Raw genomic sequence first — 26,340 nt, forward strand, 5'->3', positions numbered from 1 at the left:
CAAGATGGCACAAACAAAGAGAGACAAAGAGAAACAAAGAAAGAACACACCAAGAAACAAACCAATGGCCCTGAGGTCAGAGTGGAGGCCCAACAAAACCAGTAGAACCAAAGACTCATACATAGTAAAAGCAACCTATCAGAAGGCATGGCCTCGGTGGGGAACTGAGCGACAACCAGGAAGAAGAGAACGACTCAACAGGTCCAGCTCTGCCCCTCCCAGGCCATGCTAAATAATTAGACTGAACCGTGACATTATAGAATACTAAGTACATCTCAGAAATAATAAGGCAATAAGGAGATAAAAGTTAAACTAAAGACAGGTCCCGAGATCAAGGCTACACTTAGGGAGACCCCAACACATTAGGGACCATCAGGCTAGCGAGAAACAATGGTCTCAAGGCACAGCAGTGAGGCAGCAGTAAGGAGAGTACCATCATGGCGGCAAATGGGGGAGGCCCGGCTGTCCAGAAGGAGCAGGTGAACGCCTCGAACCAGACCGCTGATTGCGGACCGGCTGCAACACTGGAAGGAGAGGGGGAGGAGTGGGAGATAGGCCTCAATTTACCATCTGAGGCACAGGAATTTCCAGCGTCAAGCAGAAAGCAGGGAGGTCCAAGTAGGACCGCAATACAGCAGAGCGTCCATCCTTTCGGGCATGAAGGGTGAACGGAAAGTTCCATCTGTAAGCCATGTGGATGTTCCGTGGGGTTGAAAGAAGAGGCTGAAGCATCCGCTTCTTCCTGAGGGTAATCCATAAGCGATCCTGATACAGTTGTATATGGGCACCATCAAAGTCAAAGTTCCGCAGGTTACGGGCTTTCACCATGATGGCCTCCTTCAGCTGGAAATCATGGACACAACACACAACGTCCCTTGGCACACCAGTAGAAGATTTGGGACGGAGGGCCCGGTGGGCACGATCCAGCTTTATTTTATGCGTAGGGGTCTCCCCCAGGATAGTATTGAAGATAGCCTCCAGAGTCACCTGGAGATTCTCATCCCTCGTCGCCTCCGGGAGACCACGTACCCTGATGTTGTTACGTCTCCCACGATTGTCCAAATCTTCAACATGGTCATGGAGATCAGTGATGAAAGTAGACTGAGCAGCCAAGGCAGCCGGCAGCTGAGTGACAGAGGACCTGGTAGAATCATGAGCTTCCTCCAACACTTCAACCCTATCCGAGACCAACTGGAGATCCTACCGGAGGGAAGATATCTCAGCACGGCAAGTGTCCTTCACCTCAGAAATCAATGAGTGAAAATTGTCCTTGGTAGGGATTTGAGAAAGAAATTGGCTCCAATTAGGGGGAGCTGGGGAGGGAGCTGGGGAGGGGATTAGGATCAGCAAGATTGACGTGCAGTGCTCCCAGCTAAGAGCAGAGAGGAGGTGGAGAGGGGGCGTGCCCCTGCGGGAGTTGGCCGGCCCATCCGACTGTGGCCCGGCATCAGAATAAAGTAAGAATTTTCCTTTACAGACCATGGCGAATGTGAGTAAAAGCACCAGCATTTACTGCACATTCTTCTCTATGCAATGGTAACTGCACCTCCCTACCTGTACGGTGGTGACAGTTTCACTTTAACAAATTGAACATTTGAAATTAAAGTTGTATTTCTATTCTTGGGGCAGAACATTAGATTATGACTGGTGGAGTATCAATCTATGGGTGATCTTCCATTCCAAAGAACAAAAGGACAAAGCATTTGTCCTGCAAAAGGGTACTGCTGAACATGCTCTGCTGGGAACTGCAGTACAATTGATACTAAATGTGAGCACTATAACAGAATACGGTCACAAAGGGTACATAATTACGGAGTGGAGGTAGTATTGCTGAATGGGGGCACAAAGGGAAAACTGTTTTTGAGTTTGGGCAAAAAAATAAAAAATAAAAGAGGATTAATAATGAGTGGGGCGAGAGGGGAATTACTACTGATTAGGGGAATTTTATTCGAGGAGGCAAAAGGGACTATCGTTGCTGAAACTATTGGGACACTATTACAGAGTGTGGACACAAAGGAAACATTATTACTGAGTAAGGCCATATAGAGGGCACAGTTACTGAGTGAGGACAGTCTCTTCTATTCTATATATATATATATATATATATATATATATATATATATATATATTTATATATATATATATATGTATATGTATATATATAATGATTCTTTTGGTCGTGAAGACCATCTCTCAAGAATACTTTTTTCATTACAATTTTGGATGATCATCTTCAGAGGGATCTACAGTATTGTATGTACAATTTTCATATTTAGAGAGCAGTGGGCATCATGGTCTTCTGAGTGGTTTAAATCGCATAAACTACTTTAACTAATGCACAGTCTTTCTGAATTGACTGTACATATATGCTCAGTCAAGAATAGTTATTGATTCAACCCATAACTACAGAGGTTTTGCAGGCTGACCAGATTACCCTGTTGGGGACGAAGGGCGTATGCATACACCCTTGCATCCTGGTACTTAAGGACAAAGGGCGTAAGCATACGCCCGTGGGAATTTCGGTCCCGCGTGCAAATGCCCAGGGGGGTCATCCGACCCCCCCCCCCCCCCATGTCGGCGATCAGCGCAAATCGCAAATGAATTCACACTTGCGATTTGCTCCGATTCCGGGTCATACGGGATCTATGGTGACCCGGAAAATAAGGGGGATCGCGGTTGTCTAAGACACCTACCATCCCCCTGAAGGGATAGGAGTGAGGTGGCAGGGGTGCAACCCCTCCTATCCCTGCAATTGGTCATCAGAAGCGATGACCAATAGCAGATTGGGGCGGGGGGTTAACTTTCGTTTTCCCCATCCTGCCCCCCCACAATAGGTGGGGCAGGACGGGGAAACCATAGAGGACCGACGGCAGAAGATCCACTTACCCATCCGGAGGCAGCGGGTGACGGTGATCGGTGGGCAAGGATGTTGTGCGGCAGACAAGGACGGCTCCCTGGATCCTACGGAAGCCGGTAAGTTGCCTAGAAACATCTGGATGGCTACAGTCTGAGACCACTATACAGTGGTCTCTAACCTGTAGCCCTCCAGATGTTGAAAAACTACATCTCCCAGCATGCTCAGACAGCTGTTTGGGCATGCTGGAATATGTAGTTTTGCAATAGATGGAGGGCTACAGTTTGAGACCACTGTACAGTGGTCTCTAAACTGTATCCCTCCAGATCTTGCAAAACTACAACTCCTATCATGCCTAGCACAGCTGTACATTCACACAGGCAGGTTTACAGTAAGTTTCCTGCTGCAAATTTTTCGCCGCGGCGCAAACTCCTAGCGGGAAACTCACCGTAACACGCCAGTGCGAATGTACCCTACAAACACTACACTACACTAACACATATTAAAGGGTAAAACACTACATATACACCCCCTTACACTGTCCACCCAATAAAAATGAAAAACATATTGTACGGAAGTGTTTCCAAAACGGAGGCTCCAGCTGTTGCAAAACAACAACTCCCAGCATTTCCGGACAGCCACTGACTGTCCAGGCATGCTGGGAGTTTAGCAACAGCTGGAGGCACCCTGTTTGGGAATCACTGGCGTAGAATACCCCTATGCAATCCCTAATTTAGTCCTCAAATGCGCATGGAGCTCTCTCATTTCGGAGCCCTGTCGTATTTCAAGGAAACAGTTTAGGGCCACATATGGGGTATTTCCGTACTCGGGAGAAATTGCACTACAAATTTTGGGGGGCTTTATTCTCCTTTTACCTCTTATGAAAAGGAAAAGTTGGGGGCTACACCAGCCTGTTAGTGTAAAAAAAATTACACTAACATGCTGGTGTTGCCCTATACTTTTTATTTTCACAAGCAGTAAAAGGAAAAAAAGACCCCCAAAATTTGTAACGCAATTTCTCCTGAGTACGGAAATACCCCATATGTGGGCGTAAAATGCTCTGCGGGCGCACAACAAGGCTCAGGAGTGAGAGCGCACCATGTACATTTGAGGCCTAAATTGGTAATTTTCACAAGGGTGGCTGATTTTACAGCGGTTCTGATATAAACGCAAAAACATAAATAACCACTAGTGTTGAGCGGCATAGGCCATATTCGAATTTGCGATATTTCTCGAATATATGGACGAATAGTCGTCATATATTCGCTAAATTCGCATATTCGTAATATTCGCGTTTTATTTTTGCATATGCGAAAATTCGCACATGCGAAAATTACCATATGTGAAAATTGTGCATATGTAAACATTAGCATAAGCGAATTAGCATAAGCGAAAATTCGCATGCCAGTCTCACACAGTAGTATTAGAGCCTTCTTTAGACCACACAAGCTGGAAGCAGAGAGGGGTGATCACTGTGATGTGTATTGTGAAATAAAATTAAAAAAAACGAATATTCATAATTACGAATATATAATGCTATATTCGCGAATATGTGATATTCGCGAATAAAATTTGCATTGTCAATATTCGCGAGCAACACTAATAACCACATATGACCCCATTTTGTAAACTACACCTCTCACGGAACGTGACAAGGGTTATAGTGAGCCTTAACACTCCACAGGTGTTTGATGAATTTTCATTAAATTTGGATGGGAAAATGAAAAAAAATATGTTTTCACTAAAATGCTGGTATTACCCTAAATTTTTCCTTTTCACAAGGGAAAATAGGAAAAAAGCCCCCCAAAATTTGTAACCCCATTTCTTCTGAGTAAGAAAATACCCCATATGTAGAAAAAAGTGCTCTGCGGGCGAACTACAATGAGAAGAGAAGGAGTGCCATTGGGATTTTGAAGAGAAAATTTGTCCGGAATTGAAGGCCACGTGTGTTTACAAAGCCCCATTAGTGCCAGAAAAATGGACCCCCCACATGTGACCCCATTTTGGAAACTACACCCCTCATGTAATGTAATAAGGGGTGCAGTGAGCATTTACGCCCCACAGGTGTCTGACAGAAATTTGGAACAGTGGTCCGTGAAAATGAAAAATGTAATTTTTCATTTGCACAGCCCACTGTTCCAAAGATCTGTCAAACGCCAGTAGGGTGTAAATACTCACTGCACCCCTTATTAAATTCTGTGAGGGGTGTAGTTTCCAATCACATGTGGGGGGGTCCATTGTTCTGGCACCACGGGGGACTTTATAAACGCACATGGCCCCTGACTACCATTCCAAACAAATTCTCTTTCCAAAAGCTCAATGGCGCTCCTCCTCTTCTGAGCATTGTAGTTCGCCAGCAGAGCACTTGACGTCCACACTCAGAAGAAATGTGGTTACAAATTTTGGGGGTCATTTTCTCCTATTACCCCTTGTAAAAATGTAAAATTTTGGGAAAAAACAGCATTTTAGTAAAAAAAAAAAAAAGTTTTCTCATTTACACATCCAATTTTAACAAAAAGTCATCAAACACCTGTGGGTAGTTAAGGCTCACTGTACCCCTTGTTACGTTCCTTAACGGGTGTAGTTTCCAAAATAATATGCCATGTGGGTATTTTTTGCTGTTCTGGCACAACAGGGGCTTCCTAAATGCGACATGCCCCCCAAAAACAATTTCAGCAAAATTTGCTTTCAAAAAGCCAAATGTGACTCCTTCTCTTCTGAGCATTGTAGTTCCCCCACAGAGCATTTTACGTCCTAACATGGGGTATTTCCATACTCAGAAGAGATGGGGTTACAAATTTTGGGGGGCATTTTCTCCCATTACCCTTTGTAAAAATGGTAAATTTGGGGGAACAACGGCACTGTAGTGAAATTTTTTTTTTCCATTTACACATCCGATTTTAACGAAAATTCGTCAAACACCTGTGAGGTGTTATGGCTAACTGGACCCCTTGTTACGTACCTTGAGGGGTGTAGTTTCCAAAATGGTATGCCATGTGGGGTTTTCTGCTGTTCTGGCACCATAGGGGCTTTCTAAATGTGACATGCCCCCCAAAAACCATTTCAGCAAAATTCACTCTCCAAAATCCCATTGTTGCTCCTTCCCTTCTGAGCCCTCTGCTGCGCCCGCCGAACACTTGACACACACATATGAGGTATTTCCTTACTCGAGAGAAATTGGGTTGCAAATTTTGGGGGGCTTTTTCTCCTATTACCACTTGTAAAAATTCAAAAACTGGGTCTACAGGAACATGCAAGTGTAAAAAGATTTTGAAGATTTAGAATTTTCTCCTTCACTTTGCTGCTATTCCTGTGAAACACCTAAAGGGTTAACACACTCACAGAATATCATTTTGGATACTTTGAGGGGTGCAGTTTTTATAATTGTGTCATTTGTTTGTTATTTCTAATATGAAGGCCCTTCAAACTCACTTCTAAGCTGAACTGGTCCCTGAAAAATTCCGAATTTGAAATTTTTTAGAAAAATATGAAAATTGCTGCTGAACTTTGAAGCCCTCTGATGTCTTCCAAAGTAAAAACATGTCAATTTTATGATGCAAATATAAAGTAGACATATAGTATATGTGAATAAATATATAATTTATTTGGAATGCCTATTTTCCTTATAAGCAGAGAGCTTCAAAGTTAGAAAAATGCAAAATTTTCAAATTTTTCATGACATTTTTGAATTTTTCACCAAGAAATGATGCAAGTATCAACGAAATTTTACCACTACCATAAAGTAGAATATGTCACGAAAAAAACAATCTCGGAATCAAATTTATAAATAAAAGCATCCCAGAGTTATTAATGCTTAAAGTGACAGTGGTCAGATTTGCAAAAAATGCGCCTGTCCTTAGGGTCATAATGGGCTCTGTACCAAGGGGTTAAGGTATGGTTTTTGAGGTTGGTAGGCATTAGGCTGTGATCGACTGCATAGTCCTAATTCAATTACAGTCTATTATCTTGACAGTAAACTATTCAATAGCTTCTTGCTTATAGCAATAGGACAGAGTTAAAATGTTTCATGATGCTTCACATAGCAACGCTTTTATATCTGAAAAGTTATGAGCATCAAAGCCCTATATACATGGGAGATAATAACAGAGAAAGCCCTTCATCGTCTGCCTCATCATCTGCTAAGTGTCATCCCTATGATGCAAGTATTATTGCTGATTAATATATTACATTTCATCCAATACATGTTTAAATGGACTTGAATACATTAGTGTATCTGAGGTAACAATACAACTTTATACTTTATACTAAAAATGGATTTGATATTGGGTTTAGTTTATTAAGGCTAATCAGAAATAAAGAGTCATAGGCTGTATAGAAAATTCAATATTAACTTACCTCTTGGATAAAATACTTTGGCTTCCATGGAGTGTTAGTAGACGCCCTCTGCCTTGCTTCTGCCCTCTGTCTTTCTTCCAGTTGGTGCTTGTGCTCGGATGCTACCTCAATGTTATCTGATTTTAGGGCATTGGTAACATTTTCCCAAATACGCCTGCGAAAAAAATTTATGAAATACATTTATCACTGACTTCCATCAGGACATAAGTGTTAAGAGTGCAAATTCTCCAAAATGTTTATTTTATGGGAGCAGTAGAAACTTAGCAGTAAAGTCTTAGGGCATCTTTGCATCAGATTTTCTGCACAAAAATCCACGCAAATTCTGTTTGCAATCCGCATCCAATTGTCTTCAAGGTGAATCTGTACAATAGTTTACACAGTGCAGATTTTTATAATGCAGATTGGGGGGCCTTTTACTTAGCTAGCCAACATATCAAGCCAACATACTTAGGTAGCCAACATAACACAGCCAAACCAAACTCATAAAAGTGAAAATCTGTGGAAAAATCCATTACATGAACATGCCCTTTTGGAAATTCTCTATGGATATTAAAGTACACTGCTCAAAAAAATAGAAGGAAACAACACAATGTAACGCCAAGTCACAATCTCACTTCTGTCAAATCACACTTTCCACTCAGGAAGCAACACCAATCAATTTCACATGCTGTGGTGCAAATGGAACAGACAACAGGTGGAAATTGTAGGCAATTAGCAAGGTTCTGTTCAATTAGTGGTTCTGCAGGTGGGGACTACAGACCACTTCTCAGTTCCTATGCTTCCTGGCTGATGTTTTGGTCACTTTTGAATGCTGGCATCGCTTCCACTCTAGTGGTAGCATGAGACGGAGTCTACAACCCACACAAGTGGCTCAGGTAGTGCAGTTCATCCAAAATGACACATCATCAATGCGAGCTGTGACAAGAAGGTTTGCTGTGTCTGTAAGCGTAGTGTCCAGAGCATGGATGCGCTACCAGGAGACAGGCCAGTACATCAGGAGACGTGGAGGAGGCGATAGGGGGGCAACAACCCAGCAGCAGGACCGCTACCTCCGCCTTTGTGCAAGGAGGAGCACTGCCAGAGCCCTGCAAAATGACCTCCAGCAGGCCACAGATGTGCATGTGTCCACTCAAATGGTCAAAAACAGACTCCATGAGGGAGATATGAGGGTCCGACATCCACAGGTTGGGGTTGTGCTTACAGTCCAATACCGTGCAGGACATTTGGCATTTGCAAATATTGGCTAATTCACCACTGGTGCCTTGTGCTCTTCACAGATGAAAGCAGGTTCACACAGAGCATATGTGACAGACGTGACAGAGTCTGGAGACGCCGTGGAGAATGTTCTGCTGCCTGCAATATCCTCCAGCATGACCGGTTTGGCGGTGGGTCAGTAATGGTGTGGGGTGGCATTTCTTTGGGGGGGCCGCACAGCCCTCCATGTGCTTGCCAGAGGTAGCCTGACTGCCATTAGGTACCAAGATGAGGCCCTGGGTTCCTCCTAATGCAAGACAATGCTAGACCTCATGTGGATGAAGTGTGTCAGGAGTTCCTGCAAGAGGAAGGCAGTGATGCTCTGGACTGGCCCGCCTGTTCCCCAGACCTGAATCCGATTGAGCACATCTGGGACATCATGTTTTGCTCCACCCACCAATGCCCCTTTGCACCACAGACTGTCCAGGAGCCACCTCATCAAGAGCATGCCCAGGCATTGTAGGGAGGTCATACGGGCACATGGAGGCCACACACACTACTGAGCCTCATTTGGACTTGTTTTAAGGACATTACAGGCTGATCCAACTTTGATGTAGTGTGGTTTTCCGCTTTGATTTTGAGTGTGACTCCATATTCAGACATCCATGGGTTGATAAATTTGATTACCATTGATCATTTTTGTGTTATTTTGCTGTCAGCATATTCAAAAGATGAAAGTATTTCATACAATTAGTTCATTCATTCAGATCTAGGATGTGATATCTTAGTGTTCCCTTTATTTTTTTGAACAGTGTATATGGTCTCGTGTACATGGCCATATTACTAGTCTGTGTTGTATCAGTTCCTAATATGGCTCCCATAGAGTCCATAATGTACATCAATATGCCTTTGATTTCAGAGGTTTTATATGAAATCACATGCTGTATTAGGCTAGAATTCCACTAAGGTTTTTCACCCAAAAACACGCCCATTCTGCCGCACAGCCAGATGTTAGCTGCAGGTCAAAAGGGAACTGCAAATGCCATATTCACTTGGTGTTTTTCAGTTAGCATTTTCAGCTATTTTGGTCTCCCAGGCAGTTTTTCAAAAATGACCTCTTGTTGATAGCAAAAAAGGGTAAAGTCCGACATTGCGGGGTAACAAGCACACTAATGATACGTACTTGAGGTGAAGATTGCTTGAATGAAGGGTATGGTGGTGCTCTGACTGAAATGTAGCAATAATCCAAACGTGTAAGCAAGTAGAAAAATGGTCGGCAACTCACCAATTTTGGTCTTCAAATCTTAACTTTATTGATACATACTCACATATAGCGTTACAGGAGTGGGACAAGCGGGGGGGGGGGGGGGGGGGGTGATACCGCAGGCAACGGAAACCGTTTTGCACAAACTGGTGCTTCATCAGAAGGCCAGACTAGTTAGTACATAGTAACATAGTTCATAAGGTTGAAAAAAGACCAGAGTCCATCAAGTTCAACCTATAACCCTAATGAGTCCCTACTGAGTTGATCCAGAGGAAAGAAAAAAAAAACTCATACTAGATGTAAAAATTCCTTCCCGACTCCAAATATGGCAGTCAGAATAATTCCCTGGATCAACATTCTGTCCCTATAAATCTAGTACACATAACTGGTGATGTTATTACTCTCCAAAAATGCATCCAGACCCCTTTTGAATTCTTTTACAGAGTTCACCATGACCACCTCCTCAGGCAGAGAATTCCACAGTCTCACTGCTTTTACAGTAAAGAACCCCTGTCTGTGCTGGTGTAGAAACCTTTTTTTCCTTTAAATGTAGAGGATGCCCCCTTGTTATAGATACAGTCCTGGGTATAAATAGATCCCCAGGGGTGACCTAATAGGGGTGACCTAATAACTATGTATAAATATATCAGGGGACAGTACAGAGAACTATGTAACTATGTAATCATGGGAAAGATCTCTGTACTGTCCCCTGATATATTTATACATAGTTATTAGGTCACCCCTAAGCTTTCTTTTTTCTAAACTAAATAACCCTAATTCTGAGAATCTTTCTGGGTACTGTAGTCATCCCATTCCCCCTATAACCCTGATTGCCTGTCTTTGAACCCCCTCCAGCTCCACTATATCTTTCTTGTACACTGGTGCCCAGTATTGTACACAGTATTCTATGTGTGGTCTGACTAGTGATTTGTACAGCTGTAGAATTATTTCCTTGTCGTGGGCATCTATGCCCCTATTGATGCACCCCATGATTTTATTTGCCTTGGCTGCAGTTGCCCGACACTGGTCACTACAACTAAATTTACTGTTAACTAAGATTCAATACATAATCCCATCCTGGATTTTTCCTCCCCATGTGCATAACCTTACATTTATCAGTGTTGAACCTCATCTGCCACTTCCCAGCCCAAAACTCCAACTTATCCAGATCCATCTGTAACAGTGCACTGTCCTCTATAGTGTTTACCGCTTTACAGAATTTAGTATCATCTGCAAAGATTGCTACTTTACTATTCAACCCCCTCTTCAAGGTCATTAATGAATATATTAAATAGGACAGGACCCACGACTTGACCCCTGTGGTACCCCACTAGTAACAGTCACCCAATCAGAATAAGTACCATTAATAACCACCGTCTGTTTCCTATCACTGAGCCAGTTTTCCCCCAGCCCCATGCTTTTCATGTTATGCACCAACCTTTTATGTGGCACCGTATCAAATACTTTGGAAAAATCGAGATATACAACATGGCTCCTGGTCCAGTCTGGAGCTCACCTCCTCATAAAAGCTGATTGGGTTAGTTTGACAGGACCGATCCCTGATAAAGCCATGCTGATATGGTATCATACATTTATTTTTATCAAGATATTCCAAAATAGCATCTCTTAGAAAACCCTCAAACTATTTACATACAACAGAGATTAAACTAAAAAGGTGTAAAATTCCCGGGGTCACCTTTTGTCCCCTTTCTAAATATTGGCACCACATTTGCCATACGCCAGTCCTGGGGAACAGGGGTCTGTCTATTACATTACTTAATTCCTTTAGAACACAGGGGTGAATGCCATCTGGACCTGGTGATTTGTCTATTTTGATTTTTTGTAGGCAGCACTGTACTTCTTCCTGTGTTAGGCAGGTGACCTGTACTGGGGAGTTTACCTTATCCCGCTGTATTTCACCTGGCCTTTCCTTTTCCTCGGTGAATACTGTAGAGAAGAATATGTTTAATATATCTGCTTTTCCTGATCCACATTTATAATTTCTTCCTCATCATTTTTTAAAGGCCCTACACTTTCATTTTTGACCTTTTTGCTATTTATATAGTTAAATAACATTTTGGGGTTAGTTTTACTCTCTTGGGCAATGAGTCTTTCTGTCAATTTTTGTGGCTTTTATCTGTTTTTTTTACATATTTAACTTTTTTCTCTATAGCTTTTTAATGCTTCTTCACTGCCATCTTGTTTAGTCATTTTAATGCTTTATTTTTGTCTTTTATTGCCCTTTAACGTTTTTATTCATTCATATTGGTTTTCTTTTATTTCTGGCCCTTTTATTCCCATAAGGTATATACATCTTACAATGAGAGTTTAAGATATTTTTAAAAGTCTCCCATTTAGTGTCAGTATTCTTGTTTCTGAGGACATTATCCCATTTTATATTGTTAAGGCTTCTCTGAGTTGGTTAAACTTTGCCTTCCTAAAGTTCATTGTTTTTGTGGCCCCTCGCAAGATTCTTTTATTGAAAAACAAGTTATAATGTGTATTATGATCACTATTTCCTAGGTGTCCTTCTACTTGCATATTAGTTACTCTGTCAGGTCTGTTGGTTAATATTAAATCTAGTCGGGTCCTGCACCATTTGGGACAGATCATTTTCTTTAGCTATAGTCAGAAACCTGTTTCCTTTATGAGATTCCCAGGTCTCAATCTCCCAGTTTATATCAGGATAGTTGAAGTCCCCCATTATTATCACCTCATTCTGATTTGCTGCCTTGTTTATTTGCCTCAGTAATTGATCTTCTGCCTCTTCCATTATGTTTGGTGGCTTATAGCAAACCCCTATCAGAATTTTTTTAATTTTTAATCTCCATATATTTCTACCCATAGTGCGTCCTTCAGACTGGACTTTACATAAAGACAAACTCCTCCCCCTTTCCGTTTTGTCCGACCCCTCCTGAATAGACTATAACCCTGTATGTTGACCGCCCAGTCACAGCTATTGTCCAACCAAGTCTCTGTTATACCTACTATGTCATAATCCTCCTCAGACATTATAAACTCCAGTTCATCAGTTTTATTGGACAGACTTCTGACATTAGTCAACATACAATTCAATGGTGTATGTTTTTTTTCTATGAAGCCTATCCCTATTAACTATTCTAACCCCTCCCTCCACTCCACCCCCAGGTACATTAATAAGTCCTTCCTCTCTGTCTACACTATCTTCCCCCTCTATGTTGTAGGTTCCCTCCCCCCAGTCCCTAGTTTAAACACTCCTACACCCTTCTAGCCATCTTCTCCCCATTGAGGTGCAGGCCGTCCCTACGGTAGAGCCGGTAACCGACCGCAAAGTCGTCCCAGTTCTCCATGAACTCAAACCCCTTCTTCCTACACCAGTTTCTGAGCCACTTGTTCACCTCCCTAATCTCCTGCTGCCTCTTTGGTGTGGCTCTTGGTAAAGGTAATATTTCAGAAAATATTACCTCCAAGGTCCTTGCCTTAAGCTTGCGGCCTAAGTCCCTGAAATCATTTTTAAGGACACTTCACCTACCTCTTATTTTGTCATTGGTGCCAATGTGAACCATGACTGCTGGTTCTTGGGGTGTGCCAGATCAGGACTAGCCTCCCTGAAACTTTTCCCTCTACCCCGTTTTCTAACTGTTACCCAGCTGACTGCCTGGCTGTCCTGAACCTCCGTCCTACTATCCTCCCCCACCTCTACCCAAGAGAGTACTTGCTCAGTGAGCAGGAGACTCCTCTCCAAGTTGTCAATGCATCTCAGTGTTGCCAGTTGCTCCTCTAGATCCAGGATCTGGGCTTCCAAATGAACAATTCACACACATCCTGCACAACAATATGCACCCTCAAACTGCTGTTCAAGGATTGCTTGCCTTGAACAGGATGTACACCAGACAGCATTTTCCAACATGGAGGCCATACTGGTTATGGGAATTTCACAGATTAACAGCCGAAAACAGATGGTAAATATTACAATTTAATTCTCTGTAGACCTTGTGAGTTAAAGTCTCTACAGTGTAAGCAAAGTAATACTCACAGTGATCTCCAACTCCTGCTTTCAAACTCTCAGGTTTTCTAACTCTCTTACAAATTCCTCTCTTTCCAATGCCTACTCAGAGTCCCAAACTAAGATTTAAGCACTTGTGTGTAACTAATCTACCCCTTCCCCTAGAGGTAGAGTGGAGAGAAAAAAAAAAAGGTGAAAAAGGCTGCTTTTAATCCCTTAAGGACGCAGCCCTTTTTCACCTTAAGGACTGAGCCCTTTTTCGCAATTCTGACCACCGTCACTTTACAAATTAATAACGCGAACACGCTTTTACGAATATTCTGATTCCGAGATAGTTTTTTCGGGACATATTTTACTTTATTCTGGTGGTAAATTTTTGGCGTTAATTGCATCTTTTTTTGGTGAAAAATCCCAACATTTCATGAAAACTTTGAAAATTTTGCATTTTTCTAACTTTGAAGCTCTCTACTTGTAAGGAAAATGGATATTCCAAATAAATGTTATTTTTCTTCACAAATACAATATGTCCACTTTATGTTGGCATCATAAAATGGACATATTTTTGCTTTTTGAAAAAATTAGAGGGCTTCAAAGTAGAGCAGCAATTTTCAAAAATTTCATGAAAATTGGTAAATCTGAAGGGACAGATGTTATAGAACTACAACGCCCAGCCTTTGGCTGTCTGGGCATGCTGGGAGTTGCAGTTTGGCCGTCCTAGTGATTGCCACAGTAAAGATTGTTTTACTTTCACTTTCAATTCCCCCCACTGTCGATTCCCTACCTGAGCAAGGATCCAGCAGGCTCCAGTGAAGATCCCAGGTCCCCAGGCATCTTCTCCTGCAGGTACGGCCTCCATCTTCTTCCCAGATCCCCTCGACATCCAGGGGCAGGCAGAACGGGGGGTTGCCATGGCAACCCCCTGTCCTGCGCTGCCATTGGTCAGAACTCTATTCTGACTAATGGCAGGGGATAGGAGGAGATCGCAGCTTTGTGACCTCACTCCTAACCCTTAGGCTGATCAGGGCTGTTGCTGACAGCTCCGATCAGCCCTATTTTCCGGGTAATCGGGTCACCAGAGACCCGATCAGCCCGGAATTGGAGAAAATCGCATGTCTGAATTGACATGCGATTTTCTCCGATTGCCGACATGGTGGCGATGTGCCGGGGTGCCTGCTGAATGATTTCAGCAGGCATCCGGCTCTGGTCCCCAACCGGCTAGCGGTGGGGACCGGATTTCCCACGGGCGTATGGATACGCCCTCGGTCCTTAAAGACTCGGTATGCAGGGCATACGCCCTGTGTCCTGAAGAAGGTTAAATTTCTAGCAGTAATCCCTCTATGTGCAACTTCAAGTACTCACACAATTAACTCCAGCTTCACAATTCACTCCGCACAGCAGATATTTCTCAGGTTTTCTAACTCTCTTACAAATTCCTCTCTTTCCAAAGCACCACTCAGACAGACCCCTTAAGGACATAGCGTTTTTCCATTTTTGCACTTTCGTTTTTTCCTCTCCTTACATTTAAAAAATCATAACCCTTTCAATTTTGCACCTAAAAATCCATATGATGGCTTATTTTTTGCGCCACCAATTCAACTTTGTAATGATATCAGTTATTTTACCTAAAAATCTACGATGAAATGGAAAAAAAAAATCATTGTAAGACAAAATGGAAGAAAAAACGCCATTTTATAATTTTGGGTGCTTCCGTTTCTATGCAGTACATTTTTCGGTAAAAATTACATTATCTTTATTCTGTAGGTCCAGTCGATTAAAATGATACCCTAAAATCCTAACTACATGCAGGAAAATGTATACGTTTAAAATTGTCATGTTCTGACCCCTATCATTTTTTTATTTTTCCACATACGGGGCAGTATGAGGGATCATTGTTTGCACTGTGATCTGAAGTTTTTATCGGTCTCATTTTTGTTTTAATCGGCCTTTTTGATCGCTCTTTATTCATTTTTTTCTGGTATAAAAAGTTACCAAAAACACGCTATTTGGGAATTTGGATTTTTTTTTGTGTGTACACCATTGACCGTGCGGTAAAATTTACAATATATTTTTATAGTTCTGACATTTACGCAGGCGGCGATATCACATATGTTTTTTTTTTTTACGGGAAAAGGGGGGTGATTCAAACTTTTATTAGGGAAGGGGTTAAATCCTCTTTATTAACTTTTTTTGTAACTTTTTTTTGCAGTGTTATAGCCCCTGATCAATGCCTTTGCATTGCAATGCAATGCATTGATCAGTGTTATCGGCGGTTGATTGCTCAAGCCTGGATTTCAGGCTTGGAGCAATCAATCGCCGATCGGATGTCAGGTAAGTCAGGTCAGGTAAGGCACCCTCCTGTTGCATTATAGCTGATCGGGACATCGCGATTTTTCCGTACAGTACTGTACAGTAATCACAGCGGGGTGCCGCAGCGGCGATCCCGTGGGTCGCCAGCAACGGGACCGCGGCGATCTGACATCTTATCCCCTATCCTTTGGAAAGGGGATAAGATGTCTAGGGGCGGAGTACCCCTTTAAGTTGAGGGAACCCATAGCTGTAGCTAAATTGCAAACCTTAAAGAGGTACTCAGCCCCTAGACATCTTATCCCCAATCCTTTAGATAGAGAAGAAGATGTCTGATCGCTGGGACCCCCCACGATCTCCAGCCCGGCACCCCGGGCGTTCTGAACACTTATATTCAGCTCGTCGGTTTTGAGCAACCATGGTTGGGACATCACGCCCATCAATTCATGTCTATGGGAGGGTGCCAGCCGGACCGCCCGCGATCAGACATCTTATCCCCTATCCTTTGGATAGGGGAGAGTATGTCTAAGGGCAGAGTACCCCTTTAAACGGATCGCCAGGCAAGCAATGCCTATAGATTATTCTGGAGGCCTGAACCTGCACAGTAAGATCTGAGGCACCTGTGTGGATTGGGAAATATGTTCTTCAGCTTCCCTAAGAGATGGCCAGAAAGATGGTGTAGCTATGACTCAGCCATGTCTAAACGCCACCAATGGACTTGTCTTAACAAATATACCTTTCTGCTCTTCCCTGCATGGTCCACTTCCCATATAATATATATATATATATATATATATATACATATATATATATATATATATATATATATATATATATGTATATATATATATATATATATATATATATATATACAAATCTGAAATGGCTTGGGACTGTACATTAGAAGCTCCCATAGCAGATGTGAAATACAGGAGCTAGATGTGCTAATCACAACCGCCATCTATGTGGAGCAATGGAGGGTGCTCTTGGTGTATGTATGGTGTGTGATTGTGGTTGTGTTGTTGTCTGTTGTTGGGCTGTTCTACTCCAGGGGCTTTGTATTTGGCCTTTTTCCTGGCTACTATCATAATTTTACCTCAGGACTCAATCTTTATGCTGCTGTATTGCTATTGTGCTTGCATTTCTCTATGTTAGCTTAGCTTTGTCTCCTGTGTAGTTTGGGTGCTCTAAATACTTTACAAAAAAATATCTGCTAGCAAATTCCAGAACAAGATTCAGAGCTGGTTGCAGAAAAGCCCTCTGTAAGCAGTGGAGTGAAACGTAACGCTGGACTGACCTGATTTACAGCATGTGGAAGAGTAAGCTTGAAACTCTTCTATCCCTGTTCCACAATAAGGCACCCTGAGCTCACAGATAAAAGACCTTGAGTTACGTTTTGACATTCTAAGTGTAAGAACCCGAAGGGTTAATCTGCACTGAGGTCTTTTGTTATTCTGATTACTGTGGAAACTCCCTGTTCTCTGGATGGTCAGCTGACCTCGTTGGCTTTTCACCAGCTTAGCTCCCTATTTAAACCCTCAGTATTCATCCAGCCCTTGCCTGCGAAAGAGCTCATACTCCTAGCTAGCGATTGTACTGCATCTTGTATTACTAGCATATTTGACCCCTTGGCTCTACTCTCTGACTCCTCTCCTGTTTCTGCGATTTGGCTTTTCTGATATCTCTTGCTACTGACTCGGTTTCTGGACTGTGACATTTTGTGTGTGTATGTTTAGTTATTATTTCTGTTGTGTGTGTGATTCCATACAGTGTCCCGACCTCCATCTTTATTGTAAGTTTATTTTGTTGACTTTTTCTCCCTGCACTTATTCAGACAGGGACTGTCACCATGGTTGTGGACCCATCACCTAGGGCGGGTACACAAGTCGGCAGGGCAAGTGGGAGCAGGCGAGTTCAGGGCTTCACTCTTCCCTGCCCATATATGACACTAAGAGTTTCAGCCTACTCCTACTCCTATCTATACAATGTCCACCATCGAAGGGTACCCAACGGTCACCTGAGCAAAGATTAGGGTGAGCTGCAGGTGTTATTAGGGGTGGATGGGACCTATATACACACTGCATTTGTCTGATATTTGTACTATACTATACTCTACCGTTTTGTTATATTATGCATGATTGTTTTCCTTTATGCACTTAAAAGTTTGTGTCAAGTTAGCTTTGTGTCAGTTTTATTATTTTCTCTAAGATGTTCCCAAAGGGAGCCCACATCCATATCCCAGGTGATCTGCTGGGTGCAGGACTGCGACAGATGTGTGCCCCAGCTCCCAGGTAGTAGAGGCTCAGGATCGGCCTTCTGAGTGCAGAGAGGTAACAAGGTTAAGGTACCACAGGGATAAAGGTGGACAGCCCGAAAAGCCTATTACACATGGGTAGGCTTGTATTTATTAATATAGTTTATCATTAAGTTATCATATAATTCCATACTTGACCAACTTATTTTAATGGAAACTTATTTATAAATTTTTAAAACTTTGGTTTATTATTGTACTTTTTATAAAAGCATTGACAGTTTTTTTTTTTAATAGAGTAAAAATAAACTAACAGCTTTGAACAGATACCATATGGGTATGGACAGTTTGTCTGGTGGCAGAAGAGTACACACTATAAATAATTTTTATTACATCTCTATTTTTGAAGACACTGAACTTAGAGTTTAAATAGTATGTCCTAATCCCCTCTAGTGGTAGCTGCAGGCACTTACAGATAACTTCAGCAATCCCATATACTATGAATGGAGCAGTGTGCTTGTGTGACAACTGCTGTATTCAAACGTCTCAAGACCTCCATTCTACTCCTGAGTGGCACCCTCCGCAATCACACATTTATCACCTTTTCTGTGGAAGAAAAGATTTCAGTGTTGATGTAGTCACAAAAAGACACAAACTTGGTTGGATCGGAAATGTCCAACTAGGACACTACTAGTTTAAAATGTCAGGTATTTTATATGTTTTTATAACTTTTCAACTAAAGAGCCTAGATATTACCAGCCAAATCACTATCATTTGTATTGTATTTGCACTGTTTTGCATTGATTCACTGTGAAATGTTGTTACAGTGTGTACTATGCCTAATATATTTGGGCAAAAATGACTGTGGCCGGAGCAGGTTTCCCTATCTCAAACAATTAAAGGCTGGAGGAGCCTAAGTAATATAAGCCTGTCTGACCCTGTTCCAGGAGTTTAGCTTAGAGTCTGTTTTGAGTCTGTAAGTGTAAGAGGAAAGCTTCTGACATGGCTCACGGCTTCTGCCCTGGCCTAGCAGCATTGGCAGCTTACATTTATGAATTGTTGAAAATCTGCACCTCGCAGTTGGGAACTGCAGTAGAAGAAATTGTGCATCCTACAGAAAGCAATTGCACATACAGAAACTGTCCTAAACACAGTGACCAGAGTGTGACAGAAGACTACTACTTCCATCATCCTGCCAGTTAGCTACCCCTCTTGGTCACATCACACTTCCCCTGGGTTGTAGGACATATGTTTTCAGCAGATCCAGAAAGATTTTACTGGATTGAAAACACATGTTTAATGTCTATAACTCTCTTTAAAGTGGCCAAAGCTAAACAGATTTGTTTATTTGGTAACATCTTAGAAACCTACTACGGAACCTTATATATGAACTTTTAGAATCAGCATTTCATTTGCAATAGATCAGCAAATAAATGTATTGTTGTTGATTCTGATAAAGACACAGTGTGGCTGCATATCAACATTCATAATGGCATCCCACACATCCACATTTAAAAAATCTGCAGAATTTCTGCCTCATGTGGCCATACCCTAAAGATTGTAAAATGCCAATGTTACATTGTTTTCAAATCATTGACAGTAGTGAAATATTGTTATGGTACATTCATTCATATGGGATTGAACCCAACTGTCTAATTCTTTAGAATGTAGTTTAAATAAGTCCATGTACTTGCTTGCTTTGAGTCGTAGAAATGTTTTCAACAAGGATGCCACGTGTGAATCTACCCTTAATATTTCAGTTAAGAAAAAAAAACACTCTGGAAAAGTTTATTATTAGGCATACTGTACAGATAATATATGACCAAGTAAATGTGTTTACCTTGATTCAGTGGGTCCTTGTTTCTCCAAAGGTCGAATCTTTTTCTTAATAACTGAAAGCTTAGTAGTATCAATAACTTTGGTCTCTCCACTGTTGTATGTGAATTCCAGAGCTCCATTCCACTCTCCTTGAGCCTTACAAACTATTATGTTGGTGGGATTGTGCTTAACCTCAGCTGTGACTCTAGAAACAAACAAATACATATAATAAATTAAATAAATATAGCAAATCATAGTAACATAGTAAGAAAGGTTGACCAAAGCCTATCTAGTCCAAAGCTTTACCCTGCAGTGCAGGTCCTAAATTAAGTACTATATACAGTCATGGCCGTATACAGTAATGGCCGTAAATGTTGGTACCCCTCAAATTTTTCAAGAAAATTAAGTATTTCTCACAGAAAAGGATTGCAGTAAGACATGTTTTGCTATACACATGTTTATTCCCTTTGTGTGTGTATTGGAACTAAATCAAAAAAGGGAGGAAAAAAAGTAAATTGGACATAATGTATCACCAAACTCCAAAAATGGTCTGGACAAAATTATTGGCACCCTTAACTTAATATTTGGTTGCACACCCTTTGGAAAAAATAACTTCCGCTTCCTATAACCATCAATAAGCGTCTTACACCTCTCAGCCAGAATGTTGGACCACTTTTCCTTTGCAAACTGCTCCAGGTCTCTCTTATTGGAAGGGTGCCTTTTCCCAACAGTAATTGTAAGATCTCTCCACAGGTGTTCAATGGGATTTAGATCTGGACTCATTGCTGGCCACTTCAGAACTCTCCAGCACTTTGTTGCCATCCATTTCTGGGTGCTTTTTGATGTATATTTGGAGTCATTGTCCTGCTCGAAGACCCAAGATCTCGGTCGCAAACCCAGCTTTCTGACACTGGGCTGTATAGTGCGACCCAAAATCCATTGGTAATCCTCAGATTTGATGATGCCTAGCAAACATTCAAGGCATCCAGTGCAAGAGGCAGCAAAACAACTCCAAAACATCATTGAACCATATTTCACTGTAGGTACTGTGTTCTTTTCTTTGTAGGCCTCGTTCCGTTTTCGGTAAACAGTAGAATGATGTGCTTTACCAAAAAGCTCTTTCTTGGTCTCATCTGTCCACAAGACGTTTTCCCAGAAGGATTTTGGCTTACTCAAGTTCATTTTGGCAAAATGTAGTCTTGCTTATTTATGTCTCTGTGTCAGCAGTGGGGTCCTCCTTGGTCTCCTACCATAGCGTTTCATTTCATTTAAATGTCACTGATGCTCCCTGAGCCTGCAGGACAGCTTGAATATCTATGGAACTTGTTTGGGGCTGCTTATCCACCATCCATACTATCCTGCATTGACACCTTTCATCAATTTTTCTCTTCCGTCATCGCCCAGGGAGATTAGCTATAGTGCCATGGGTTGCAAATTTCCTGATAATGTTGCGCACTGTGGACAAAGGCAAATCTAGATCTATGGAGATGGACTTGTAACCTTGAGATTGTTGATATTTTTCCACAATTTTGGTTCTGAAGTCCTCAGACAGTTCTCTTCTCCTCTTTCTGTTGTCCATGCTTAGTGTGGCACCCACAGACACACGATGCAAAGACTAAGGGAACTTCTCTCCTTTTAATCTGTTTTCGGGTGTGATTTTTATATTGTCCACACCTGTTACTTGCCCCCAGGTGAGTTTAAAGGAGCACCACATGCTTGAAACTAGAGATGAGCGAACTTACAGTAAATTCGATTCATCGCGAACTTCTCGGCTCGGCAGTTGATAACTTTTCCTGCGTAAATTAGTTCAGCCTTCAGGTGCTCCGGTGGGCTGGAAAAGGTGGATACATTCCTAGGAAAGAGTCTCCTAGGACTGTATTCACCTTTTCCAGCCCACCGGAGCACCTGAAAGCTGAACTAATTTATGCAGGAAAAGTCATCAACTGCCGAGCCGAGAAGTTCGTGACGAATCGAATTTACTGTAAATTCGCTCATCTCTACTTGAAACATCTAATTTTTTTCACAATTTTGAAAGGGTGCTGATAATTTTGACCAGCCCATTTTTGTCCAATTCACTTTTTTCCCTCCCTTTTTTGGTTTACTTCCAAATTCAGGGGTGCCATCTTTAACAGCCATGACTATATATATATATATATATATATATATATATATATATACATATATATATTAGACAATATTCTTCACCTAAGAGAGAATATAATTCATTGGGTGAATCCTATACTGTGCAACATGTTCAATCTTAAAATTCTGCCCTCAAAGAGCTGCTCAGTATCTGTAAGTGTCATTATGGTGAAACTGAAATATGTATAAGCAAGAATACCACAAGTTTACATAATAATAGAAAAGAAGGGACAAAAAAAAAAAAAAAGGTGTGCACCTAGTGCAGATCAATGAGGTCAATGGAATGCTAGGAAAGGTGGGAAAAGATGGTACCTTACCTAGATGTGTGAGAGCATAACATCTGAGAGCGCATAGTAATGTAATAGGGTCCGCAGCCACCTGGTCTCTCCGGTATATGAGCACTTGGTCACCGGTGAAATGCAGTCTGGAGCCGGACAGTGGAGATCACTGAACCAGGGAAAAAACGGGACTCTTCTTGAGGCGCTGAACCACAGGATCCAATATTCATAAAAACAAGATTTCATTGTATCCTTTTCCAATAAAATCCTTGTTTTTATGAATATTGGATCCTGTGGTTCAGTGCCTCAAGAAGAGTCCCGTTTTTCCCTGGTTCATTGATCTCCACTGTTCGGCTCCAGACTACAAGTTTACATAATGAGACTGTCAGCGTGGAAAGTGGAAAGACATGTTCTACCTTTGGTTTTAACAGTCTGTACCTTAAAGGGGTACTCCGGTGAAAACCTTTTTTCTTTTAAATCAACTGGTGGCAGAAAGTTAAACATATTTGTAAATTACTTCTATTAAATTTTTTAAATCCTTCCTGTACTTATTAGCTGATGAATACTACAGAGGAAATTCTTTTATTTTTGGAATGCTCTCTGATGACATCACGAGCACAGTTCTCTCTGCTGACGTTATTATAATTATAATAACGCTTTATTTATTGTTGTCCTTAGTGGGATTTGAACCCAAGTCCCCAAAAATGCAAGGCAGCAGTGCTAACCACTGAGCCACCATGCTGCCCTTAGCATACATCTGCTATGCATCTGCTATGCATGGTTGCTAAAATGGACAGAGATGTCAGCAGAGAGCACTGTGTTCGTGATGTCATCAGTGTTCCAAAAAGAAAGGAATTTCCTCTGTAGCATTCAGCAGCTAATAAGTACTGGAAGGATTAAGATTTTTTAATAGAAGTAATTTACAAATATGTTTAACTTTCTGACACCAGTTGATTTAAAAAAAAAAAAAAAAAAAAAGGTTTTCACCGGAGTACCCCTTTAAGTTCCTGTGAAAGTAACATCAGCTCAAGAACTGTTTGTCAGTGGTTTCATGGATTAGATTTGCCCAGTGAACTGACCATTGTCCTAAGATTGTCATGCGCAATGCCCAAGCGTCAGCTATAGTGATGAGCAGCAGGGGCTATATTCGAATTTGCGATATTTCGCAAATATATGGACGAATATTCGTCCTATGTTCGCGAAATTCACATATTCGCTATCTTAGTTCACTTTTTTTCCATGCAACATTTTTATAGTGCGCATGCACGATTATATCTTTCAATGAACTACGGGTATGTTTACATTGCGGAACTCCCACGGAATTCCGTGAGCAGAATTTCGCGTGTAGAATTCCACGCTGTGAACATTACCATCAGTGTGAATGGGTCTTTCGTGAGACCTGTTCACACTGCGGAATTTCAAAGCGGACAATTCCACCGCTGAAATAGTTCAGTGCAAAGAAAGAACATATCTCTCTTTGCATGGAATTCCGCGAGCACTGCATAGACGTCAATGGTGACGGCGCAGTGCCGCATGGTCCTACCTCCAAAGTATTTTTGGCGGCGCCCACCAGACGGAACCTCCACAGTCTGAGCATACCCTAACATTATACCATATACTAGAACCTGCCAAATTAACCTACCCTATCTACAGCTAAAAGAAGGGAGGGATCAGTGTTCTCTGGAAGTGCCGATATTCGCGAATATTTTCATATTCTAATATATAATATAATATAAAGAGAATCTGACATCAGTAACATCTGCCCTTATCTGTGGGTACAGGCTTGTAGTGCGGGTGACACTGATAAAAATTATACTTACTGCTCCTTGCTTCGTGCCTCTGGTCTTTAGTAATTCTTGGTCTTCAGTATATGCAGATGTAGACCTTGGTGCTTGAGAGGAGGTGGGTAACGCATCTTCAGAGGAGGTTTAGCACAGGGGAGGAGGTGTTACCATAAAGATGGCGGGCGTGCACCACACATATACCGAAGCAGGAGGTACAGAGCGATGAACGGTAAGTTTGATTTTCAGTGTCATTCGCACTACAAGCCTGTACCGACAGGTTAGTGTGGTTGATACTAATGACAGATTCCCATAAAAGGAGTATTTTCAACAACAATATATATATATTTTTTTTGGTGCATTGTACCCGAAGATACTGCCATGTCGGGTCAATGCATAGGGCAACAGAAGCAAGCTTTGAAATCGGCCCCCGTTCTCAAAAATCCATTTAATATATGGTCCCCAGATAGGGGACGTATCAGATATTAAAATGATAAGAACAGATACTACAGTTGATATTAGCCAAAAGGCTGAGAAGCGATAACAAAAATATTAACAAATACACATTAAGAAGTTCTTTGTCATGGAGGTTCTGACTACTGGGTCCCCCAATAGTATCCTGACAACACATCCACCATTTGCAAAGACAAGGTGGCAGTACATTCTCTCCATTATAATCTGCACGAGGCATAGAAATAGGGGTTGTTTCAATATTTTAGAGAATTCTGTGCCTCCAGTTGTGTGGCATCTGTCCTCTACCTTTGTTGAAATGTGTTGTGGAAGAACTTGATAGTCCTGCAAAAAGCTGCCCCTGGACATCTTATCCCCTATCCAAAGGATAGGGAATGAGATGTCTGATCCTGGGGGGGTCTGGCTGCTGGGACCCCCCTGATCTCTGGGCTGGCACCCCAGCATTCTGAACATTATGTTCTAACGTCGGCTTCGGGGTCGTGACGTCATTCATGGGAGTTCACTGCAGTTAAGTCGACACCTGTGAAGTCTGCATCCAGTCCATAACACTGGGACCGAGAACAAGTGAACACACTGCTACAACAGGTAGGTAACACCAACATTTTACACAAAGGTTTTCTAAAACTCAGGAACAATTTTCCAGAAGAGTGGATATTTTCACAGCATTAATTTGCACATCTATGGCTTTTAGATAATTTCTTAAAAGCAAAGTATTTAGACTTTATTCATTTTCTTGTCTGGTCTTGTTTATGTCTTAATTTGGAGTTTGACTAGTGCAAGGATGCGCTGAAATTAACATTGCTTGTCTTCAGCGGGCTCATTCCTGCTTCTCCTCCAGTCTGTTCATGGTTGCACCTAGATTATCATCCGGCTTCTATTGTTGTGCACAAACTATTTATTGAATTTTTTTTCTATGTGCTAATAAGTTCACACACTGTAGTCTGTACCTAACTATCATCATCTCCTTGGTCTCTATTTATGCGGGGGGGGGGGGGGAGGTTGGAATGTTATTGTTATATATGATGTGTTAAAAATAAATTTCAATAAAAAAAAAAACTATCATAGAAAAGGTAATATAAGAAGATAAAGTTCTCTTTTACCATTTATATAAATCATTTCCACTAAGACCAAAACACAGAATTACATCTTAAAATGTCTTCTTACCTGTGCACCTTTCCTCCATAAAAAGGCTTGGTATGGAATGTTACTGTGGCGGCATATCCTGTCTTGGCACAGGTAATATTGACTTTCCCTCCCAATTCCACCCAGGGAACAGTGAGTATAGAACGAGCATAGGCACTGGGAAGAGTAAATACATATTCCTCGCCATATTCCATCAGCTTGAGTACACCTGAGTGATTAGAAAAGCACACAAAGGAACACATAGCTAGATGTATAATACTTTTAGAAAAATGTATTGCTGTAATAGAATGAATTAAATCAATTACATGGTATAAACAGTGTTAAACAGGACTTGTAGTACAAGCTTTGTGTAGTTTTCTCAAAGGACATGCCATTGGCAACATGTCAGATTACAAGACTGTACAAGATTTTTTTTCTAGGACATTCAACAAAGTGCATTACATAAAAACTGTGCTGCTGACTATCACGTATTTATAATGCTTCTTTCATGCTGTTTGTA

At 41.6% G+C, this 26,340-nt stretch overlaps 1 protein-coding gene and 1 non-coding gene across 4 annotated transcripts in view; both read right to left on the bottom strand.

The window, feature by feature from the left end:
• The window catches only part of OSBPL10 (oxysterol binding protein like 10), an 857,577-nt gene that overhangs the window by 20,214 nt on the left and 811,023 nt on the right, over positions 1-26,340 (bottom strand). For all 3 annotated transcript variants that reach the window (XM_056520089.1, XM_056520090.1, XM_056520088.1), the window contains 3 exons: positions 25,863-26,049; positions 20,049-20,231; positions 7,211-7,364 (listed from right to left, as the gene is read on the bottom strand). In XM_056520089.1, the coding sequence (XP_056376064.1) occupies positions 7,211-7,364; positions 20,049-20,231; positions 25,863-26,049 (524 nt within the window). The remainder of the gene's footprint in view (positions 1-7,210; positions 7,365-20,048; positions 20,232-25,862; positions 26,050-26,340) is intronic.
• On the bottom strand, positions 24,579-24,769 carry LOC130275200 (U2 spliceosomal RNA). The gene has a single exon (XR_008844695.1). It is a non-coding gene; the product is annotated as a U2 spliceosomal RNA (small nuclear RNA).

The sequence above is a fragment of the Hyla sarda genome, chromosome 5 (assembly GCF_029499605.1).
Source record: "Hyla sarda isolate aHylSar1 chromosome 5, aHylSar1.hap1, whole genome shotgun sequence".
Lineage (NCBI taxonomy): Eukaryota > Metazoa > Chordata > Amphibia > Anura > Hylidae > Hyla > Hyla sarda.